Here is a 24090-nt window from a genome sequence, read left to right as displayed (position 1 = left end):
TTCTTTCTTTCTTTCAACTTCGGCCTCTAAAATCAACAAAAATGAAATACCTCACTGAGGACTCCTCTGAATTTTGAGTAGGTCTCACCTAAGAATGTCTACGTTTGTACTAATCGGGCGGAAGTTGGTTCTAGGAAACACCTTCGAAATGCCATTTCTGACCTTTATTCCTCTTCCGGAAATTTCGAGTTGGGAATCAAGGTTGGGTTGGCCTGAGGGGAGGAGTAGACGCCTCTGGGAGATTCAGGGTCAGCACTGTTAGGTGGTTGAGACTCAAACGTGTGCTAAAGAAGTGGGAATTGTGGCATTTACGCAAAAGCTAAGACTCCCAGGGAGAGGAAAATAAAAAGGTAAACGTGATTTGTGTGGTTCGTGATTCATGTAAGCTCTCCATTGAATTGCCGGCACTTAGCGCGTTTTCCGGTATGTACTATGGTTGGATATTCAATAAATATTCGTCGAATAAAATGACCCTATGACGTGTAGAAGATTTTAAAATGAGAAAGAGTGTGTGAGCCAGCCTTGGCCAGATGGTTGGGAGACCGGAAAAAGGAAAGGAAGAAGGGGAGAGGAAAGGTCCAACGCCCACAGTAGAGGTAGTAGAATGACAACTGATAGCAGCCTCCGTCCAAGAATTTGAGCAAGCTTTCTGTTCTACCACTTTTTAAGGGGTACTAAGGAGGCTTGAATGAAGTAATCTGGATTAAATTCTGCCCTTGCCCTTGCATCTGACGTTTCTAAAGCTTTTTTCTCTTCTGTAAAACCCGAATAATTGCAGCTACTATGTGGCATGGGAAGATGTTAGTGCATCCATTGACGGATTACTGAAAATTAGGTATCCAGCGAAAAAGTCTTAGGAAGGAGAAATAGATGCTTAGTGCACTTAAGTTGTGAGTAAAATTATATTTGTACTTGTTATAATACTGTGATATTGAAAGTCAGAACTATGAAAGCAATAATCCTCACCCACTCACAGGGCTTTGTAAACAGGAGTGTTGTGAATGGCAAAGTGCTTTTATTAACTGACTTGACATTTTCAACATTGAATAATTTAATCCACATTACACATTGTATTTTCATTAAAAATGGAAATATTTCTTTTGTATCCTTCACTGCAACTAACCTGGAACTTTACAAATACACTTTTTGATTCAACATTTTCTTTAATGCATTGTAGTCTGTATATATTTTTCTTTTCTTTTCTTTTTAAGCAATCTCTACACTCAGTGTGAGGCTTGAACTCAGGACCTGGAGATCAAGAGTCACAAGCTCTACTGACCGAGCCAGCTAAGCCCTCTACTACTCCTATCTATATTTCCTGTTCTCTCCTGTCTCAGGTAACATTTATTGATCACACTTCCTACATACTAATTTACATAAACTTTCTTGTTGAATCCTCATAACAATCATTACAAAGTAGGTAGTATTATCCCAAGTGTTTTGTTTTTATTGGGGTATAATTGGGGTATAATTTTATTGGGGTATAATTGACATATAGCATTAGTTTCAGTATACAACGTGATTAGATATTTGTATATATTGCAAAATGATCACAATAAATCTAGTTAACATTCATCATGTATTATCCCAACTTGACAGATGAAGAAACTAGGGCTCAGAAGAGTTAAATGTCTTGGCTGCAATCATAGTGCTTCTCAGTTTCCAAGCTAGGATTTGTACTCTAGTCTGATTCCAAAGCCTGTGCTCTTTCCACTATATTTACCATTGTTACTCTATCTACATTTTGCAGAAAGAGTGGAAAAACTCTGAAAGTCGTTGAAGGAAATCAAATATTAAATTAACCAAAAATAAATTTCTTACAGGCCAATGGCCCTTTACAGTATGGTAAAATTCCACATAATCAATTGATTTTAATTTCTTGGTCAATTACTGCTTGAAAAGTTGTACATGTGAACTCCAGTGGATATAGGGTGAAGGGAGATGTTTGTCAACATAGGGAGCACCCCAAGCAAAAGCACCAGTACAGAATTGGCATGACTGGAGACAGGTGAATGGCTTAGTTGACAGGAGGTATTGGGTTTCAAGTAGGTGTTGCCTGGTGTCTTCCACCACCATGAAAGGGAGTCGGAGACAGAGAGGGATGGACTTGCAGTCTTGGCATCAGGACTGTTCTGAATGGTCCAAGATTTGCTTGCGGTTTGTCAGACCCCCCTCACTTCCAATTTCTTATTCAGGTACATACTCACCTTTTCTCCTGTCTTGGGATACTTTTTCCAGGACCTTCCCCCATTGGGGATAATTTACAGATAGCCACTGTTGCAGAACTCAAGAACGTCAGGTTATCAAAAATTGCCCTAGGTCAGTTCAGGGCTGGAAACCTAACAGCTCTTCTAGAAGTCCCAAAGGCAGGCCACAAGCACCATCTGAAGCTTAACCTATGGGCTACTTAATTTGAACAAATGCACTAGAATGTAAGCTCCATGAGGGCGGGGGTATTGGTTTTGTGCACAATTCTATCTCTAGTGCCTAGAATAAATAAGGTGGTTATTTACTGTTGAATTTTTATCAGGACTCATTTGCATTACCAACTAGTGTATCATAGAAGACAAATCCAAAAGCTCAGCTCATGGTTGTGATTTCTACATCCTTGGTGAATTTCAGTTGCCATTATTCCAGACCATAGGGCATGAAGGGCTCAGTTTAATTTATATGTCATCATAATATATATAATATAATTTATATATCATCTGTGAATGATATAATCAACAAATTACCATTTTCACCAGGTTATTTTGTTTTGTTTTAGAGATTTTATTTATTTGACAAGGAGAGAGAGACAGAGAGAGAGGGGGAGTGGGAGAGGGAGAAGCAGGCTTCCCACTGGGCAGGGAGCTGGATGCAGGGCTTGACCCCAAGACCCTGGGCCTATGTCCTGAGTTGAAGGCAGATGCTCAACAACGGAGTCACCTAGGCGCCCTCACCAGCAGATTTTTCTCAGAACTCAACAATCTTCCTACTATACTACCATGTTCTCTCAGTTGCCTTTATCCCATTTCTCTTACCAGCTCCATCCATTTCTACTTACCTCTTTCCGATTCTTTTCTCTCAACTAGCTAGAAGCCAAAATATATTTGCTATGTTAACATTAAAATGTCAGTTTGTGCAAGGCACTGCAGGTAACAGAGAAGAATAAAGTATGAACCATGCCCTCAAGTTCAAAACAATGAGGGGGAGACATATAGGAACAAAATTATACTAATAGGCAGAACCTATAAAAGAATGAGCAAATGGGGCGCCTGGGTGGCTCAGTCATTAAGCATCTGCCTTTGGCTTGGGTCATGGTCCCAGGGTTCTGGGATCAAGCCCTGCATCAGGCTCCTGCTCAGATGGAAGCTTGCTTCTCTTTTTTCCTCTGCTTCTTTTATCCTCTGCTTCTCCCTTTCCTTCTGTTGCTCTACCTGCTTGTGCACTCTCACTCTCTGGATAATGACTTGGTCAAGCTTTGTTTCAGAAAGCTGACCCACTGGGCAACATGAAGAATGGATTATAGTGGATTGGAAAGCTAAAGGTTTCCCAGGTGAGATGTAACAAAAATTTTACTTGGATGAATGTGAAAAATGAAAACAGGTATGGCAGGCAATTTTGGAGGAATGACAGAACCCTCACAAATAACTGAACGTGGGTGACAAAAATAATTGTAAAGTAACAAATGTGAAGTGTTTTGAGCGGTTACATTAAAAATTCTCTCAAGTTACTCAAACCCAAGTTATAAATAAAAATAGTAACTTCATTGCTAATTTCCTTGGGAGGGGGAAGGGTAGGTGAGTTAATTTTCTTACAAAAAGAAAGCCTTTTCCTCCTTGGATGCAAGCCTTGTTTGCATCCATCTTGACATCTTTCACCTTAACCAACAGGTCAACATTATCTGTCCCATGTAGGTAACCAGGTAACCTATTACTGGCTGAACAAGGTGCATGGGTATGTCCCAGTCTAGGGCCTGAAAACTTGCTCAGAAGCAAGATGACCCAGAGAGGTAGAAACAAACACCAAGATGACCCAGAGAGGTAGAAACAAACACCTTTCTAGTGCCTCCATGGGCCTCCACTTAAAATGATTCTGTAAAATCTGGACCTCAAGCCTGTGAATAATAATATTATTATTATTATTATATAACTAATAATATATATAACTATATATAACTAATATTAGTATTATACTTATTTGAGAGAGAAAGTGCACATGAATGGGGGAGGACCAGAGGGAGAGGAAGAATCTGAAGCAGACTCCCCACTGAGCACAAAGCCTGAGCAATGCGAGGCCAGCGGGGAAGGGCTTGATCTCAGGACCCTGAGATCATGGCCTGAGCTGAAACCAATTGCCCAACTGACTGAGTCAACCAGGCACACCATTTATTTTTATTTTTTATTTATTTTTAAATTTTATTTATTTACTTGACAGAGATCACAAGTAGGCAGAGAGGTAGGCAGAGACAGAGGGGGTAAGCAGGCTCCCCACTGAGTAGAGAGCCCAATGCGGGGCTAGATCCCAGGAGCCTAGGATCATGATCTGAACAGAAGGCAGAGGCTTTAATCCACTGAGCCACCCAGGCAACCCTAAAGCCAAGAGAAAAATGAGTCAGGCAAGAGGAATTCTCCCCTATTCGTGAGGTACTGGGGGAGGCATGAATGGTGAGTTGTTATTGTTGTTTTTAAGATTTTATTTGACACAGAAAGAGAGAGAAAATAACAAAAGAGCACAAGCAAAGGAGGGCAGCAGGCAGAGGGAGAAGAAGTACGATGCAGGGCTTGATCCCAGGACCCTGGGATCATGACCTGAGTCAAAGGCAGATGCTTAACTGACTGAGCCACCCAGGCATCCCCCCATAGATTTCTTTTACCCAAATATCAGCAGAGAGAAGTTAAAATTCTTCCACTACCAATTCCCAATTATAAATGCTTGAGAATATAACATCATTTTGCACACACAGCTTTCCCATACGCTAAACTTTACTTTAGGAGGGAAAAAACTAAATGAGCTTAGGAAGTACACAGTAGTAATTCAAACAAAGCACGAGGGTTTGTTTTACCTAACTGTGGTAGGTTAAAGATAGTCATAATTTTTTTTTTTTTTTTTTTGCTGTCACTTCTTTTAACAGGGGTAACTATCTCCCTCCCCCTCAATCTGGACTAGCTTCAAGATGGCTCACTCACATGGCTGTTGATAGGGGGAGGAGAGGTCTCTTGGCCAATGGCCAATAGGAAACCAAAGCCACCTACCAACACCCATGTGAGTGCTTAGAAGCCCATCATCCAGACTAAGTGAAAGCTTCAGATGACTGAGGGCCCCAGCTATCATCTTGACTGTTAAGCAACCTCATGAGAGACCCTGAACCAGAAGCACCAAGCTATGCTGCTTCCAAATTCTGGACCCACAGAAACTAAGATGTTTGTTGTTTAAGCCACTAAGTCCTAGAGTTACAAATCAATAAATATTTCACAGCAATAGATAATACAAAACTCTGGGACGCCTGGGTGGCTCAGTTGGTTAAGCAGCTGCCTTCGGCTCAGGTCACGATCCCAGCGTCCTGGGATCGAGTCCCACATCGGGCTCCTTGCTCATCAGGGAGCCTGCTTCTCCCTCTGCCTCTGCCTGCCACTCTGTCTGCCTGTGCTCACTCTCGCTTCTCTCTCTATGACAAATAAATAAATAAAATCTTTAAAAAAAAAAAAAAAAGATAATACAAAACTCTGGGGAGTGTGTGGCTAATAGTGACGTTCTAAAAAATCAGGTACACCATAACAACTTATTCTCTGAGCAAATACTAATAGCATGGTAATCTAGATAGCAGTTCAATGAAAGACATTCATTCCTTTTTAAAGGCAGGTCAGGATGCAGTGGATGGGAGACTCACCACATCTCTTCCAAATCCCTTGTCCAACACTCCTCTTTTAAAAGCTCTTGAAAATCTAAAGGACAAAACCCCTGGGATAGCAAGCTTGGAGCATCCCATATTATGGAAGAATTTCCACATATGTAAGTGGGGGAAGGGCAGGCCAGATTGGAACACCTGAGTGTCTTGAGTTGTGCTACCAGCTGCACAGGGAAAAAGGTCAAAATTCTACCTTTATAGAGCACAGTGTATCAATGACATTCTGCAGAGTTCTACACTTTCCAAAGCTTTTCCCCACATATATATTGAATATTACCACCTAAAGCAAAAATGATTTAGAAGTTTGTACTCAAAATTCAGCAGAGCCCATAATGAAAATTAGTATTTAGAGAATCCCATCCATTCTCTGTGGTGATGATAAAGAATTAAGAGAGACATGCAATTTGTCTGGGCTAATCAAAAGCATCTCCTAGAAACCCATACCTTCCACATGCTCTCTCAGTGATAGCGGTTAGCCTAAAAATAAGCCTAGAAGAAACTAACAATATAGGCATCTCAATGGTATGTGCTTTATTAACCTCTAAAAGGGCCACCAAGTCCCTGTATAGCACAATTTGGTGAGGAAAAAATTAGGGGCAAATGAGAAGTTCTAGTTAATTTCTGTATAATATTCTCCTTTAGATCAGAGAGGACAAATGGTTTCATATCCTTTGCCAATTCTGATCCACTGACAATGGCTGCCCAAAATACAGCATTGGATGGTGTTGGTGGGCAACTCATTATGCCCCTGCTGTGACTGCAAGGCAAAGGAAGACAAATGTGCTGGGAATCCTTCATCCCTCTAGTAGAAGAAAAATTCCAACCCATCAAAGAAGGGCTGAGGAGGAGTGTTCTTTCTTACCTAGTAATTATCTTCTTAGACTCTAGAAGAAAAAGATGAGTGACAAACACTGATCAGCACCATGCAATGCTACCATTTGTTATCAAGGGCAAGCAAGGGAAGTTGTTTTGGGTGGTGGGATGGAATGCAGTGAGCACTAAGAGAACTTATATATTTTTTCTTCCTTTTTATGCAGGAACTGCCAAAGTTTTAGTGTTTAATATTTAAAAGTATGACTGAACTTCTATCTTAAGTATGTACTACATGCAAAGCTCTTTGCACTTGTTACCTCATTTAATTCTAATAACCTATTCTGTTTTATAAATGAGACCTATGAAACTCAGAAAGCTTAAGTTGTTCAAAGCTGCACAATTCAAAGCCCTTGTCTGTCTGATACCAAAACCTTTATTCTTTCCACAGCTACAGAAATCATTTGTGTGGCCTGTGAATTTGTACAGAATACACAGGACAGAGAGGAGATGGCGCCCAGTAGGTCCAACCACAAAATAGGTAACACTTATTTTGCTTAGTAAGAAATAGTTTTGGGGTGCTTGGGTGGTTTAGTCGGTAAGCATCTGGCTCTCAGTCTCAGCTCAGGTCTTTTTTTTTTTTTTTTTTTAAGATTTATTTATCAGAGAGAGAGCACAGGCAGACAGAATGGCAGGCAGAGGCAGAGGGAGAAGCAGGCTCCCTGCCAAGCAAGGAGCCCAATGTGGGACTCGATCCCAGGATGCTGGGATCATGACCTGAGCCGAAGGCAGCTGCTCAACCAACTGAGCCACCCAGGCGTCCCTCAGCTCAGGTCTTGATCTAGGGTCATGAGTTCAAGCCTGCATGGAGCCTACAGGAAGGAAGAAAGGAAAGACAGAAAGAAAGACAGAAAGAAGGAAGGAAGGAAGGAAGGAAGGAGGAAAGAAGGAAAGAAGGAAAGAAAGAAAGAAGGAAGGAAGGAAGGAAAGAAAGAAAAAGAAAGAAAGAAAGAAAGAAAGAAAGAAAGAAAGAAAGAAAGAAAGAAAGAAAGAAAAGGAAGGAAGGAAGGAAGGAAGGAAGGAAGGAAGGAAGGAAGGAAGAGTTGTTTTGGACATATAGTTGACCTTTGAACAATATGGGGGAGTTAGGGCCACTAACCATGCAGCCAAAAATCCATATGTAACATTTCACTCCCCCCAAACTTAACTACTAATAACCTACTGTGGACCAGAAGCCTTATTGATTACATAGTCATAACATATTCTGTACATCATATGTATGATATTCTGTATTACAATAGAGTAAGCTAGAGAAAAGAAAATCCTAAGGATATCATAAGGACAATAAAAAAAATGTTTAAAAAAAGAATATGAGGAAAATATATTTACTATACTGTACTTATTGAATAAAGTCCATGTATAAGCGGACCTGTGCAGTTCAAACCCATGTTGTTCAAGAGGTTCAAGAGTCAACTGTAATTCTTAATTCAAGACGATGACTGAATCTGTACCCAAGGTAGGGTGCAGACTTACAACCCCAAGATGAAAAGTCACTTGCTTTTAACAACAGGGCCAGCCAGGCACCCCATGAGGTCTTGAAGAAGTAAGAAAACTCACTGTGCTTCCAGAGGAGTTGGAAGGTAAGTTTGAAATCAGGGTGCATTTTCTACAGAATTAAATTATTTCTGTTTATGAAAAACTAAGAGTGAAATGTCCAGAGTCTGTTTAGTGTTCCAAATACCATTTTTAAAAGAGTTAGTTTTCTGCATGTCAAATTGTTACAATTCAAATGATAAAGCATGTTAGCAGCTAAAATAAAGTCACCAGAGTAAGAAAAATGTTTCAAATATCCGTTTATCACTTGCATATTAACAACAATAAAAATAAGGATTTTCTGACAAAAGAATTTTAGTTCTAAAGTATTTGGACAGCTATCACTGAAATTTTCATTTTGACATAAGATGCAGCAGGATATGGAAGACACCAAAAAAAGTACAAAAGTTAAAATATTAAAAATTATTATCTTCTGTACTTGGTTCATTACTAATCACATTTTCTCTAACTAATTGTAGTCACTTACTAAGCTCCTGCATTAACAATCCAGGTTTTTGCCACAAATATTTGTATTAAATAAGTTTTAAAGAAATAAGGCTTTATCTACATAAAAAAAAATCAGTAGCCATTATGAAATAGGTCAACAGGTAGTCGTGCATCTAAATCCGATGTAATTTTAAAAAATAGAGAAATCTATCTGTTCTTCTTGTGTTTGGGGTAACATCAAGAGGACTCCATTGTACAGAATTCTCCCCATATATACTTCGTCCACCCTTGACAGGGACCCTGGCTTTTCCAGTGCAAAGTCCTACATCCATCACAGGCTACTTTAAGACAGGCTACTTGCTCCTTTCCCCACAGTAAGATGGTAGGCATGGGCCACCGTCACTCTTTCTGTCTCCCCCCTCTGCCCTTCTACAACTGTAGCCTAATCATCAAGTATTCTTTTTAAAAAATGTTATTTTACATCCACATTTCTTAACCACAGTCCATCCTCCATCTCTAGACATGACTATGTTGAAGCATGTTGATACTGACAATTACTACAGTGTTACATTTACTAATACAAAGAAAAAGAAAGCAAGTAGCCATAACTGAATGAATATGAAAATTCTGCAAATGTCAACTTGAGTGAGATCACTAGTTTTGAATTCCAAGATGTCTAACAGAAACTGTTTTATAAAACTAATTATGAAACACAAAGACAATAGAAATATAAGTTATTTATTAATCAATCCACTTACAAAGCAGGTGGCTTAATGCAAGCTTATTGACATCTTCACATATGATCCATGGGAACATGTCTTCCACATACAGACAGTGACGTTACTGACTGATGCATTTGCAATCTGGGGCATATTAAGCATATTTAGACAAATAAAGTTAGGCTATCCTGTATATGAAAGTATCTTGATAATATGCATCCTGAAGTGGATTAAAACTTTCTCCAAAGGAGAAATGTTAGTACGTTAACTTAACTTTATATTCTATATTATGCAGTAAATCTTAACTATAGAAATTAAAAATTTTAAATCAGTGATCGACTCTTGGTAATGTATGAAGTGGGAGTCTAAAACCAGAGCAACAGTAGGTTGACAGTATAATTTGTGCCTCACAGTATCTGCAGATTTACTGTTTTCAAGTTTAAAGAGAAATAAAACAAGAGACATGTAGATTCAGCTGACTTTATTTATCTTTAAACTAATAAAATCCCTTAAAAGTGATCCTGGGACCTTGAGAAGTTCTATGAATGTAGAGATACCTGCGAATGACTGCAATTCTAAATCCTGACTGAATGTGTTTATTACAAAATCAGTGTTAAGCAGATATCCTTACTATACGTGCCTAGCAGAAGACGGAACAAAATTCTACATGTCTTCTTCAATTTCCCTAGAATTTTGTGAAATCTGCAAGTATGTACAATCCAGCTAATTGAATGAATATTTAGTGTTCATCAGAGCTGTTTCACAGCAGCAAAAACTGACTCAGGGAAATAAAGTTCTAAACGATGTAGGAAAAGAGAAATACAATCAGAACAGCAGTCTAAATGTAGGATATCGATATTCAACTCTATCTGTATTGTGCTGAAAGGAAAAGGATACGCCAAGAAAATGTCTATTGATCACTCTGGTGATGTGAATACCACCTGCATCTGACTGAATATGGTTTGTATTCTGTTCCCAGTATTAAGGATGGTATTTAACTCAGAACTCCATTTGTAAATATACAGCAGCCATTTTGTCCTAATTAAGGAATGTCTTAATACACAATATTATCATTTTCTAGAGGATCTTTATACATTAAACTAAAGTACATGATTGATTAAATTAAAGGTTAGTAATGGATAAAAAAATTCATAATTCTCAAGACCTGGTACTATGTAAAAAACAAAAAGACCACAAAATTCTACTTACTAAAGCAGCTAATCTTGCCTGCAAGTTTAGGGTCACAAGCCCGTAATATGTGCAAAGAAATGCAATACAAGGAACCATGCAAAAATACAGTAAAATGATACAGGAAAAATGTCAAATCTAGAAAAAAAAAGCTTTTATAAATACATCAAACTCAACTGTATACATAAACTGTAGGTCTAGCATTAGTTGTACCATATAGCAGAGCCGCACTCTAAGTTCAAGGCTTCCAAATCTGCGCGGGTAAGTCACGCCATCTTTGGTTGACTGCAGTACCAGGAGGATGGGAATGAGAGGGAGGGCAAGAGTTCTGAAACATGGTGTCAACTTTCACTTGGCAGCTGGGCCTCAATGTCCACTCTGCATATGGGGCACTTCTTATTGGTAATCAACCACTGGTCGACACATACTTGGTGGAAAAGGTGCATACAAGGAAGGCGTCTATTATAGGCAAACAAAACAAAAAGCAAAAATTGCAAAAGTGAATTTCATGACAACTGCATGTGGCATTTACTTTTAAATGAATGATAACATGTAATAATTCACAGCAGTGTTTTGAAGTTACCAGGCATCTTTCCCTTCTGTAAACAATAAAATGACCAAAAAACCCACATACCCAATCTCTCTAACGAGTTACACCTATATTACATTACTACTTTGGGCAATATAATGTATAAATGACCACAATAATTAACTGTCAAAGCTATGGAACCAAATTACATAAAATCTTGGGAATTTTAAGAATGACAATTATGCTGGCAATTATTCCAGTTTGGCTTCTAGACCTGAGCTGCCAATGCAATGAGGCTGGCAATATGTTCCCTTTTACATAATACTGCAAATATATTTTTAATACTAAATCACTGCATTTATTCAGCATTTTAAAAAATATATTTCATTTAATTCTCTCTCAAAAACATTAGCACGATGTTACAGTAAGTATCGTATTAATTAAGGAATGTTTTTTTTTCCAAAGATTTTATTTATTTATTTGACAGAGAGAGATCACAAGTAGACGGAGAGGCAGGCAGAGAGAGAGAGGGAAGCAGGCTCCCCGCTGAGCAGAGAGCCCGATGCGGGACTCAATCCCAGGATCCCGAGATCATGACCTGAGCCAAAGGCAGCGGCTCCACCCAGTGAGCCACCCAGGCGCCCTAAGGAATGTCTTAATAGACAATATTATTTTTTATCTAGAGGATCTTTATACATTAAACTTGAGTACATGATTGATTAAAGGTTAACAGGGGCGCCTGCATGGCTCAGTCGTTAAGCGTCTGCCTTTGGCTCGGATCATGATCCTGGGGTCCTGGATGGAGCCCCACATCAGTCTCCCTGATCAGCAGGGAGCCTGCTTCTCCCTCTCCCACTCCCCCTGCTTGTGTTCCCTCTGTCGCTGTGTCTCTCTCTATGAAATAAATCTTTAAAAAAAAAAAAAAGTTAACAATATTGTTTTCAATAATATTGTTATACCCATCTAAAGGAAGGTTAATCTGTTTTGGAATATATTTGTATTATCAAACTATGTTGTTATACAGTCAAATAAATACAATGTTATAGGTCAGTTATATCTCAATAAAAAATTAATGGAGAAAATAAAAGTAGGTTAAAAGATGATTACTTCACTATGTTACCCTAGGCTATCAATTAGAAATTGAGAAATAATGCTTCCAGGAAATACAGGATAATATTAAATCTAAATGAACAGTGAGATAAAAGTTACCAATTTAAGTGTCCACTTAAATTTCCACTTTCATCCAGTTAAAGAATTGTCATACATTTTCAGACTACTATTTTGTAAAATTAGTAGCTAAAAAGAGGTGTTCTAATTACGGTGTGAGCAGGATTGTCAATGCTGTAAAAACAATTACCTTCCATATTTATAAAACTTCTTTGGAAATATAGTGTTCTAAAATAGCCTTAGGGGCTCCTGGGTGGCTCAGCTGGTTAAGCGTCTGCCTTCAGCTCCGATCATCCCAGGGTACTGGGATCAATCAGTCTGTGCTGGGCTCCCTGCTCAGTGGGGAATCTACTTCTCCGTCTCCTTCTCTCCCTCATTTGTGTGCTCATGCTCTTGCTCTAAAATAAATAAAATCCTAAAATGTGTTTGAAATAGCCTTATATGTGGTGTGGTAGCCAACTGTGCATAAATTTTTTTGTCTCTCAGCCAACTCAAGAAATATGAAAAAGTTATCCTTACATACTAGGGCAACAAAATCATCATGAGGTCTGTTATATATGTTAGAGAACTTGTTCCATGTGAGATTATGTTACATTAGAAAAAAATAGAATAAAAATAAAACAATTTCTTAAGAGTTATAAAAGGAAAATGCCTGGGGCACCTGGGTGGCTCAGTAGGTTGAGCATCTGACTCTTGATTTCGGCTCAGGTCATGATCTCAGGTTTGGTAGGAATGAGTCCTATGTTGGGCTCCCCACTGGGCGTGGAGCCTGCTTAATAGTCTCTCTCTCCCTCTCCCTGTGCCCCCTCCCCTCACTCACTCACTCTCTTTCAAAAAGAAAAAAAAGAAAAAAGAAAATGCCTAAAATTAATAGTAGGTTAGCATAGTAACATTTCTAAATCACAAAGTTGCAAGAAGAGAAGAGTCCTATCAGCTGAGAGGAAATTTTAGGACAAAACTAATTTCTCAAAGATGCTGTAAGACAAACTGCATGGAGCTAATGAGGATTGCCCTCTTTAACCTTTGAAGAACACATTAATATAACCATCTTAGGCTCTAAAGAGGCCTCCACATTCTCCTGTCTGAAAGATTTATAGAAGACAATTTGATCACAAAATTTCCCTGGCCAAATCTTGGTGTGCCCCTAAAATGGGCAGTATATTTCCCATTACCAACCCCTCTGTTGGTAAGACAAAGATTCATCTTTCTATTCTTCTACTCCCTGTAAAAAGGCAATTCTACATGTCAAATATTGGTAACAGGGTATGCCAGGAATTTGGTTTCTAGTCTACTTTCAAAAAAAAAAAAATCTCTTGTACAGTTTTGACAACAGATTTTAGATAATTAATGTCTAGTTACCTCACATCTTCACCTTCCTCTAAAATAGACAAACAGATAGTACATTTTTCCTCTGTGTCTTCCTCAGTCCCTTCTTCCCCATCTTGTTTGCAGTGCAGTTTCCTCTGTGAGAACCAATCAGTTGTTACCTTATTAGTAGAGATGACATTATTGAACAACTGAGTAAAGTCTGTGTTTATTTAAAAAACAAAAACAAAACAAAACCACACATTCACACCCACAACTTATTTCCCACGTAGCTCTCATGAATTCACAGATGAATTAAGTGACTATCACCAACTGTTTTCTTTTAAGACCCTTAAATAACATCAAAAGCAAAATCAAATGTAAAAGAAATTCATTAGTTTTAATTCATTAGTTTCTATTATCTTTAGTCCACAATTATGATATACAATATAAATTCTATTTTGTCCCATCATGAATACAGCTACATGAACTTTATTCTACTAATGAGTATTTCAAATAATCCCAAATAAATTAATGCTAATTATAGTCTTTACCTTAGATAGTTGAAAGGACTTAAATTTAGTGGTAACACCTCATTAATACAAAGAACAGTCATTTTCATACTTTAATATTCTCTGTGTAACAGAGGCCATTGTTGCTTGCTGAAAGAAACTTATTTAACATGTCTGCTCCTTAACTTCTAGATATACTACTACATAAGGAATTGAAGGTAGAATGTAAGAAATGTAGATAAATTAAATGTCCAAATAAATGGCTAGTTAATTTACGGTACTGCTATACGATAAAATTTTGTATATGCTATTAAAAAGAATACGGGCGACCTGTGAGTGCGGAAAGAGGAGGAAAAGAAAATGTGCAAAACTGTGTGCATATCATCCCTTTTGTGTTTCTTTTGAAAGGAAAAGAGAAAATCCATACATATGCATGTTATTGTAAATGCATAAAAATATCTGAAAGATTACCCAAGAATGCCCTATGATTTTTCTGCTGAGAAGGAAGACGGGGGTCGGCAGGGTAAGAAGCTTTAAGTATTTTTTGGACCTTTAATTATTTAAAAAACAAAACAAACAAACAAAGAAAACTATGTATGTGTGGTTTTAATAATAAATAATGTAGGTGGCAGACTCCACAATCTCAACAAAGCTCTGTAATAGTAAATTTTATTCAGTTAAGCAATAATATAGACATTTCATAGGATAAATTCTTACCTTTTTATATTTATGTGGATATGTACATCTTTCAATTGTCCCCTGGGATGCACCACGATTCACATTTCCTAATCTTTCTTCCAAATGAATCAGTTCCTGAAGGTAAAGAATTAGTGTCAAAAGCCAGGATGATTATTTCTTGAATAGCACATTAATACTGTAAAAGCAATAAAGTTCCATATTTATAAACCTGCAATGTAAATACAAAAGCCATATATGGTAAGGCAAATGTTTGTTCTTTTCTCAGCCAATGTAGTAGTATGGCAAAGTTATCCTTACAGATTAGGACACCATATACTACATGGTACTATAAAAGTCAGTTAGTACATATGCATGGAGAAGATGAAATCAATGAGTAAATCAGGGAAACAAATCAAAGGATAGCTGAAAGTCCCTCTGACTTCAACTTCCAAAATGACATGAAGAAACAAATCAAAACTTCAAATCATATTCAAATGATTTGTTCTTCCTGAAAATTCAAAAAAGATAGTTAGCTACAAACTTTAGGTTTCTTCTGTCCAGTAATGTTTCTTTAAAAATAAGCTTAGTCAAAAGCAGTTGAGATTTTCCCCCCACATTTAATGGTATAGTTCTTCATCTGATATTTGTATCGATCTAATAAATTTCTATATTCTTATGTATTAGATGTTTTCATGTACTCATTTTTAAATATTTGGAAAACTTTGATACTAAGATTAATACTGCTTATAAACTATTCTGTGATAACCCCCAGAAGCAGTATCAAAAATTCAGATATTGTGCTGCCTTCTGATCCCCAGCCAGTGCAGCAATCCTACTCAACTGTGGATACCCATAATACATATACTCTCTCTCTATATTAAAGATACTGTGGCAAATATCTTCATTAATTGTATTACACACCTCGAAATTGCCCCTGAAAGGACCTCTGAATGATGTTCCATCCAGTCCTGATGAAATGTAACGAATATGAGGATAGCCTGCCATGTCAGGAACCTATTTTAATAGAAGACATAGGCTGAATCAAGTAAGAGTAGGCTTCAGTTTTAACACCCTAAATAATTGAGACACTCAATTCTCTCCATTCAGCTACTCACAAAATTCAACTTCAGTAAGTATACGTAACTCCAAGTAAGCACTCTATAAAAGGGTTAGGTTCCTCTTCAAATGTAATCTCATAGAATAACTATTAAAATACAAGCAGAAAAAAAAAAATAGCTGTTCCATGAGATAATAGTTTTATTCTACTTGATTTATTTTGCACAAAGAATCCTAAATAGAAAATACCCAAAGTTAATACTGATGCTCTTGGCAGTCTAAACATATGAACAGCAGAATTTTCATAAGATTTTGTCACTTTCAGAGAAATGTATTAAATATTACAAAATAAAAATGCACAAAATTTTCCAACAAACTTATTTCCCTTTCTCTAACTTCCTAATAGCCGAAGGTACTCTGGCTCTTTTTTTTGTTTCCTTCTGCTGGTGACAGTTTTAATAGCGTTTTCTAATTTTTTGTTAGACATACTTTTGTTTCGTTCTGTTGGTGAAAGTTTTCAGTGTTTTCTAATTTTTTGTTAGACATACTCAATCTTCATTATTCATGAATTTACCTGCTTGACAAAAATTATTTGTAATTCCAAAATCAACACCTGTGCTCTGAATCACAGCAGCAAAAATATCTTGAGCTGCTTGACATGCAGAACAAGGCTCTGCCTTCCTACTTCAGCTCTTATATTATAAACAGGGGTCTTTTATTCTTTTTTGTGATCTATTTAAGTGCCATCTATTTAAGTTTCCATTTTTGTGCACTTTACTGGTGACTGTTTTTAAAATGGCCACCAAACGTAAGCGCTGGGGGCTAGTGTTCCTAAGTACAAGAAGGCTGTGATATGCCTTGTGGATAAAATGTGTGTAAATAAGCTTCATTCAGGCATGAGTTTCGTTGGCCATGAGTTCAACATTAATGACTCAATAACACATATCAAATAAGGTGTCTTTAAAGTGAAACAGACATCAAAACAAGGTTATGTACTGACTGGCTATTGTGACCAGATCAACATAGTGACCAGAGGCATGCAGTAACCCAACTCTGTATTTACCACAAGAATAATAGCTCTATATTTACTTAGTGTTTGCCCAACATTATAAAATGTAACTACTATACACAACAACAGTAGACTGTATTAGGAAAGGGAGATTCTGGGATAGAGCACCATTTTTCCATCATTATAAATAAATCTCCAACATTATTTATTAGTCAGCGTCCACTGAATCGCAACATACTTCTAACAAGTTTATAGCTTTAAAAGACAATTTGTACGTAGAAAAGAATTTAAAATAAGCAGTAACTTTTAACCTTCAAATAGCCTATTTTTCAAATATCGACAACTTTCCTTGCAATCAAAATTAACACTACCAAGCTCTCAGCAGATAACCTAACCTCCTACACATCTCTAAGGAAAATAATAAGAAAGGAACTCCTGCTCCCTCAAATTATTTAAACGTGCACTTGTCCTGTAACTCTTCCTAAGTCTCCTTTGTTCCTGAATCCCGGTTTCTTGGGAGGGCAGCTGTACTTCTTATTGCTAAGTAACCCCCATCCCTAAGACCTACAAATGTCAACTTAATTGGAGTTCCGTGTGCTTCTGCTGTTTGACAGCTCTTTACATGCTATAACCACTGTTATACCATTCTCAATTCCAAAGCCTAAGTCTCAGGTATAATAAGGCATCTTGGAAACCATTCCTATAAGCTCATTACCCCCACAGGATGAAAAAACTTCCCTACTCTGTACCACCTTTTATAACTAGTAAAATATTATGAATAGTAAACTCCATATATTTTTGCTGAACTTGTTCTTTAGAACTCAAATTGGTATCAACAAGATCTGAATCTCTTCAAATCAGAGAGTCAGTATAGTCCTGCAGGTCAAAAAATAAAGGACGAATGCATCAGAACAGACCTATTAGTAGGTATGACAAAATAAAGCATATGTTCTAGTGACAATAGGTCAGGACTGTCATCTTGGTACAAAAGAAAAAACTATCATTTTTTTATTAAGAAGAATACATTTCACAATGCAAATACAAATACAGACTTTAATGTATCTTTTTATAGCATAATTTCAATCTAATAATAATAATTCTCAAATTCCATTAGAACACCCATAACAACAAATAATATTTAAAAATTTTCCAATCAAATATTTAATTTGGAAAAGGAAAAATACTTTTAGAAGAAGACTATGTCAGAATTTTGAAATTTTTCTATTTTACCATTAAAGGAAGAGCTCCCAATTGTAAGTGATGAAGTCGTGGTGGTGCATGGTAATGGGCCAAGTGAGGATGCAGTGCTCCAGGCGTATAAGTAGCTGCAGTCACTCCAGCTTCAATTCCCAGTTCCCTGACAAAGGATGAGAACACTACCTTTTAGCCATACTTTTTTTTTTTTTTAAGATTTTATTTATTTATTTGACAGAGAGAGATCACAAGTAGGTGGAGAGGCAGGCAGAGAGAAAGGAGGAAACAGGCTCCCTGCTGAGCAGAGAGCCCAATGCGGGGCTTGATCCCAGGACTCTGGGATCATGACCCAAGCTGAAGGCAGAGGCTTTTACCCACTGAGTCACCCAAGCACCCCCCTTTTAGCCATCCTTAAAGTGTCCTTATTATCAACAGAAATGGGGGAATATATTTACATTTTTAAAAGTAATACAAAGTTGCTTAATTGACACAGTTAAGAAAAAGATAATTAAGCCCCAAAGATTTAATTAATAATTTCAAATTCATTTCAGCAATTCAAAAACTCAAAAACTCAATTCTGTGACCATGAGAAGCAAAGCATTTGTACTCTAGTTTCACACTCTATAATGGAAGGAAACATGATGAATGACCCTTAAGGTTCCTGCTAATCTAAAAGTCTGATTCTACTTGAGAACCATACAAAATAGTTTCATTTTCTGGTTTATATGAATGTTACAGATGCTTCCAGTTGGATATTGTCTGTGAGTTGTTGGCATCAAGATAATTAGAAGAATAAACACTTCTATACCTTATAAAGTAAAGGTAAACAAAGTTTTAGAAAGAGTAAAATTGGTAAATGCCACATTTTCATATACTTATTCTCATTTTTGTTTTGCCTCAAGTGTCATTGTGGATCAAGGTCTCATCTCTGCCTATCGACAATGGATTCAGAAAGAAAAATTAATATAAATCTGCCTCCACTTCTCTAAAAAAGACCACATGCCTCGGACGCAGGTTTGATTTCCCTTGTCAATAAACAGGGGTTAGGAGTGGTAAAGAAGATTTGAGTACAAAGGTGGGGAAGTGGATAAGGAAATTGTGAAAGATCCGTTTAGGGAGTTAACTCTGATGGCATATATCCCTAAAAAACAACAAAAAAGCTCTACTCCTGTTTGACATAGCTCTCTGCCCCAGAACTCAAGTTCCTCTTTTCACTACAGGTTTCTAAAACTTGTCCAGAGACAGTGCCTCACAGATAAGCTGGAATTCAGTTTTGCCACATCACCCTTCTGCATGGCATCCCACTATAAAGCGTCTGTTCTGACATTTCTACCACAGGCTGCTGAGCAGAACTCTGAAATAAACAAGATACTGACCAAGCAGATCTCTCTGGAGCCTGTCGAGGATGGGAAGACATAGTCTGAGGCACATGAATATGATGCCCATGACCATAGTTTGGGTGCATCCTATGTGGATGGGGTGGGGGCCGTTCATGTGCCCGCCTGGAAACACAGAACACAAAAAGACCACTGGAAATAATTGAATAATTGGTTATTTCTTAATGTAGAAAAAATAATCTAGTATTATTATAAACAGATATAAATAAGTAATAAAATTACTTCTATAATTATAAGAATATAAAATTATATAATGATTAATAAAGAAATCAAGACACCGTAACACTACAATTCTCAGTGCTTATTACAATACCTCCAATTCAAATATCACCCAAGGAAAAAGGCAATTTTAACATTATCTTGTATACCTTCTTTACAGCAGGTATTTTAAACAGAATAAAGGAAAATCAATGGGAAAAAAATTTTTAAAAACACCCCAGCAAATGCTGTAGGCACATAGACGTTATCTTATATAAACATATAAGGGAAGAAAATGGAAACTATTTTATTTTGCTTTGCTTCTACATTGTAATGACATTCATCCATTGTAATGGCTAAAACTTATTTTAAGAAAGAAAACTTTGAACCTTGTGCATGCAAATACATGTCAACACATCTGGGAAACTGATATAAGTTCCATTCACACTCTTTACTCTGCATCCCAGATTATTGTATTTTCTCTTTTTAGTCTAAAAATTTATAAATTTATAAATATAAATAGTCATAAAGGTCTAAACAAATAGCACTTAAAAAACAAAACCATTCCAGAGATTCATTTTTACTATCTAATCTCTTATTTTCTATCCGTTTCTAATCCACTTACAGATTTGGCATGTTTAAGCTAAACGATTTAAAGATTTTCTAGGCACTGGCAGGTAAGAATTTTAAATTGCCAACTTTCTCTTTTTTTTTTTTAAGATTTCATTTATTTATTTGACAGAGAGAGACACAGCGAGAGAGGGAATACAAGCAGGGGGAGTGGGAGAGGGAGAAGCAGGCTTTCTGAGGAGCACGGGGCTCGATCCCAGGACCCCAGGATCAAGACCTGAGCCGAAGGCAGACACTTAACTACTGAGCCACCCAGGGGCCCCTAAATTGCCAACTTTCTATATAAGGAGTTACTATATCAGAATGCCAGTAATAGCTAGAGATTCTGGAAATTACCTTACATAACTAAATGAAGAAGTTACCCATGTGCTAGATCATTAATTAGAGAGTTTTGCAAATACATTCTGGAAAGAGCTAAATGGTAAATATTATTGGCTCTTTAGGCTGTACAGTCTCTACTACAACTACTCAATTTAGTCTTCGTGGTGTGAAAGAGGACACAGACAATACATAAATGAACAGGTGTAGCTGTTTACCTATAAAACTCTACTTACAAAAATACACAAGCAGAATTAGACGAACAGAGTTTGCTACCATGAATTAGAAAATCATATCCTGAATTTTCAGAAAGTTCAATTACAGTCTTTTCATAAGGTTTGGAGAATATTTTAATATTTAAGTTTATAAAATAAACTAAGTGAAGAAGACAGTTTTTTCAATGTCTGTTGTTGAAAATTCTACAGTACTCTTCTTTCCTCTGGCTGGTAACATGTATTAAATCTTAGCCAACTTTATATGTTGTTCCTCAGGGTCACCAATTTTAACATCAGTCTCTACTATGGGATGCTGAAGAAACTGACGAACGAGAGACTGGTTTACAAAAATAAATGACCCTGGGCCATTTCCTGAAAATGGTTTGATTTCTTTAACTAACCTGGTATCAACTTGTTTTGTGAGCACCTACAACTCAGGACAAGACAAAGGAAGATTCTAGTTAGTAAAGAATTCCCTAGGATTTAGTACAGTTACATCACTTCTAAAGATTTTTAATTTTAAAAACCAACAGAAATAGAAGGAAAAGGAACACAGAGTGATCTTTTAAAAAAAACAAGAAACCTACGTTGGATGCTGCATCATCCTCCTCCTTTGAACTTCCATCCTCTGCATCACTTCATGAGGATGCAGCCTCTGCGCTGGAGGTGCCGTGGCTGGAATATGGTGTGAAATTGGCTGGTGTGTGGGAGGAAGATGCTGAGGGATTGGTGCGGCCGTACTGGCTAAATGAGTTGGGGGTGGGGGTGCCACGGGGTGAGAAGTTGCATGAGAAGATATCTGAGAATGGAAAGCATGTACAGGATGAGGAATAACATAATCCACTTGAGGTGGAGGCTGAGTCGGAGGAGGAGGGTTTCCATGAGAATGGGGACAGGCAGAGGCTTGATGATGAAGTGGTCTTGTCAAAGAAGCATCTGTTAAAAAAAAAAAAAATACAGGCACCACACAGTTGAGCATATATTGTCTTTTATAAACATTTACATAGTACACATTTGACTTTTATCAATACTTTAATTAAGGCTTGAGTCTGCTCAATTCTGCTTTGCAACCTGCTTTCTTCTTTGAATGATCTTAGGTATCCTCTCAGGTCAGTACATATAGTTTTACTTCATTCACAGCTTCACAGCACTCTATTATATAGGAAGGCATCAAAATTTAATAGAGAAATCACCACTGACAAAAATGGGAAATAACCCAAACGCTGCACTAAACACCTGTGTGTATGATACCTCTTATGCTCTGTCATACATATATGCACATGAGTGCGTGCAAACATGCATTACTCATGGACGGCTTCTGCGGCATAAATTCCTGTAAGGAATTCTTAGTCTGAGAAAATCATTTAAATTCAGATACCAGCTTGACAAAGTACCTGGCCCAAAAGGTTACCATAATTAATGCTTCCGTAAACAGTATACAAGAGTGCCTGATTACCTCTACACTCTAACTAAATTCATTAAATGCCAATCTGAGAAATATCTTGTATTTATTAACCACTTATATTTCTTCCCAGAATACCTATTCATATTCTTAGGCTATTGTTCACCTTTGTCTCATTGGTTCATAAGTATTCTTTGTATACATGGAAGGTTTGTCATAATAAGGTATAAACATTTTTCCGAATTGTCTTTTGTTAATTTTATTTTACAATATGCAAGTTTCCTGCTTTTGTGAAGTCAAATGTAGACGTTACACCTTTATAAATACATAAATCTTGCTTTCCTTTATGATTACTGGTCATAGAGCACTACAGAGAAGACAGAACTTTTTAGTTCCTCTGGGCAGCACTGCAAAGATACTCCTATAATGCTGCTCTTCTCGCTCCCTGCCCCATGCCTTTTTTCCTGTGCTACATTAAGAAGATGAAGGGGCATATTTGCCAAGAATCTGTAATGGAAACCAGCCTTAGTAAAGATGGTTTCCCCTATTTCATTCTTTATGTTTCGAAGTGGCTGCTGAAAAGTCCCTCTGAGGAATACACGTCTCTCTTACTCTAAGAGACATGCATCTGTTTAAGGTTTAAAAATATGTTTGTCTCTTTGGATGTTCAGTCCCAATTTCATTGTATTTGGAAGACCTTCTTGGAATGAGATATGAAGGTATGGCCATTCTCTAGTTTCATGAAAGAAGAGCTTCCTTCCATTTTAATCACTTCTGATTCAGCTGGGGTGAAAGTTAGGTAATGAGGAACTCATTCAGCCATATTTTCAAAGGCCACCTTGCTAGCATGTATTTAAAGGAAGCTTTCATTAAGTTCAATATAAACTCTGAGAAACAATTTTAAGTGATTTTTCTGAATGTCATGTTTTCAAATCCAGACTTTACTCCAAGAAAACCCAGTACTTGGTCATAAAAAAAGAAGCTACTACATTGTTAACTGTCTTTCCTCAAATTCAGAGTATTTTTTCCAGTTTCAGTTCAAAGTTTTCTATTTCTATAATCATTATATAAGAAATAATACTGACAGATATTACAAGATTTTAAAGTTTAGTTTCAGAACGAATCAATTTATTTTTTAACTTTTCAGCAATCATTTTTTCAGCTTTATTGAGGTATAATTAACAAATACAATTATATATATTTGAAGTGTACAAGATGATGATTTGACATACATATACTTTGTGAAATGATTACCACAATCAGTTCATTAACACATCCATCACCTCACACAGTTACCACTTTGTGTGTGTGTGGTGAAAAGTTCAGCCATTGTTATAGGTCACTGTATATTCTAAACAAAACAGGCTGATTACCACTGTAGAAAGGTGACATTCTCCATTCCCACAGGCCATCTCCCTTCCTTCTCTATTTTATGTGTTCTTGCCAGTTAAAAAAAAAATTCTTGATATTGCTTCCTTAAAGTTCAACATGTCACTTTGACCTAGCAATCTCACTCCTAACAAGTTACCAAAGAGTAGACTAAAAAACTACAATGTAACCATCAACAGAGAACTGGTTTAATATACAATAGAATATTATGAGGGTATTGAGAACAGCAACCTAGATTTTTATAGCTAATATGGGAAAAAAATCTAAGATGTACTGTTAAAATTTTTTTTAAAAAGAAAAAAACTCAGAGGCAAATAATATGCTTGTTATAATCCCATTGTTTTAAAAGAGAGAAAGATATACTTTTATGGGTACAAAGAAAACTTCTGGAAGGTTTTAAAAACTACAGTTGCTACCTTCAAGGTATTAAGACTAGTGGGATGT

General features: G+C 37.0%; 1 protein-coding gene and 1 long non-coding RNA gene across 11 annotated transcripts in view; one reads left to right on the top strand and one right to left on the bottom strand.

Annotated features, from left to right (window-relative positions):
- The first annotated feature begins 33 nt into the window (after positions 1-33).
- On the top strand, positions 34-21193 carry LOC125104008 (uncharacterized). 2 transcript variants are annotated; one of them, XR_007128560.1, is made up of 5 exons: positions 34-350; positions 1212-1337; positions 7152-7241; positions 8271-8340; positions 21132-21193. It is a non-coding gene; the product is annotated as an uncharacterized LOC125104008 (long non-coding RNA). The 2 variants fall into 2 exon arrangements; XR_007128561.1 differs by lacking the exon at positions 1212-1337.
- The window catches only part of RNF111 (ring finger protein 111), a 128513-nt gene continuing 113880 nt past the window's right edge, over positions 9458-24090 (bottom strand). For 4 of the 9 annotated variants that reach the window (XM_047736156.1, XM_047736155.1, XM_047736162.1 and 1 more), the window contains exons 8-14: positions 21443-21791; positions 19474-19626; positions 18134-18260; positions 15760-15852; positions 14878-14973; positions 13703-13830; positions 9458-11106 (exon numbers count right to left, since the gene is read on the bottom strand). In XM_047736156.1, the coding sequence (XP_047592112.1) occupies positions 10989-11106; positions 13703-13830; positions 14878-14973; positions 15760-15852; positions 18134-18260; positions 19474-19626; positions 21443-21791 (1064 nt within the window). In that variant the 3' untranslated portion in view covers positions 9458-10988. The remainder of the gene's footprint in view (positions 11107-13702; positions 13831-14877; positions 14974-15759; positions 15853-18133; positions 18261-19473; positions 19627-21442; positions 21792-24090) is intronic. The other 5 variants (XM_047736159.1, XM_047736158.1, XM_047736161.1 and 2 more) reach the window with 3 other exon arrangements.

The sequence above is a fragment of the Lutra lutra genome, chromosome 7, assembly GCF_902655055.1.
Source record: "Lutra lutra chromosome 7, mLutLut1.2, whole genome shotgun sequence".
Taxonomy (NCBI): domain Eukaryota; kingdom Metazoa; phylum Chordata; class Mammalia; order Carnivora; family Mustelidae; genus Lutra; species Lutra lutra.
The sequence above is the reverse complement of the archived record's forward strand: the minus strand, read 5'-3'. Positions and strand labels throughout refer to the sequence as shown.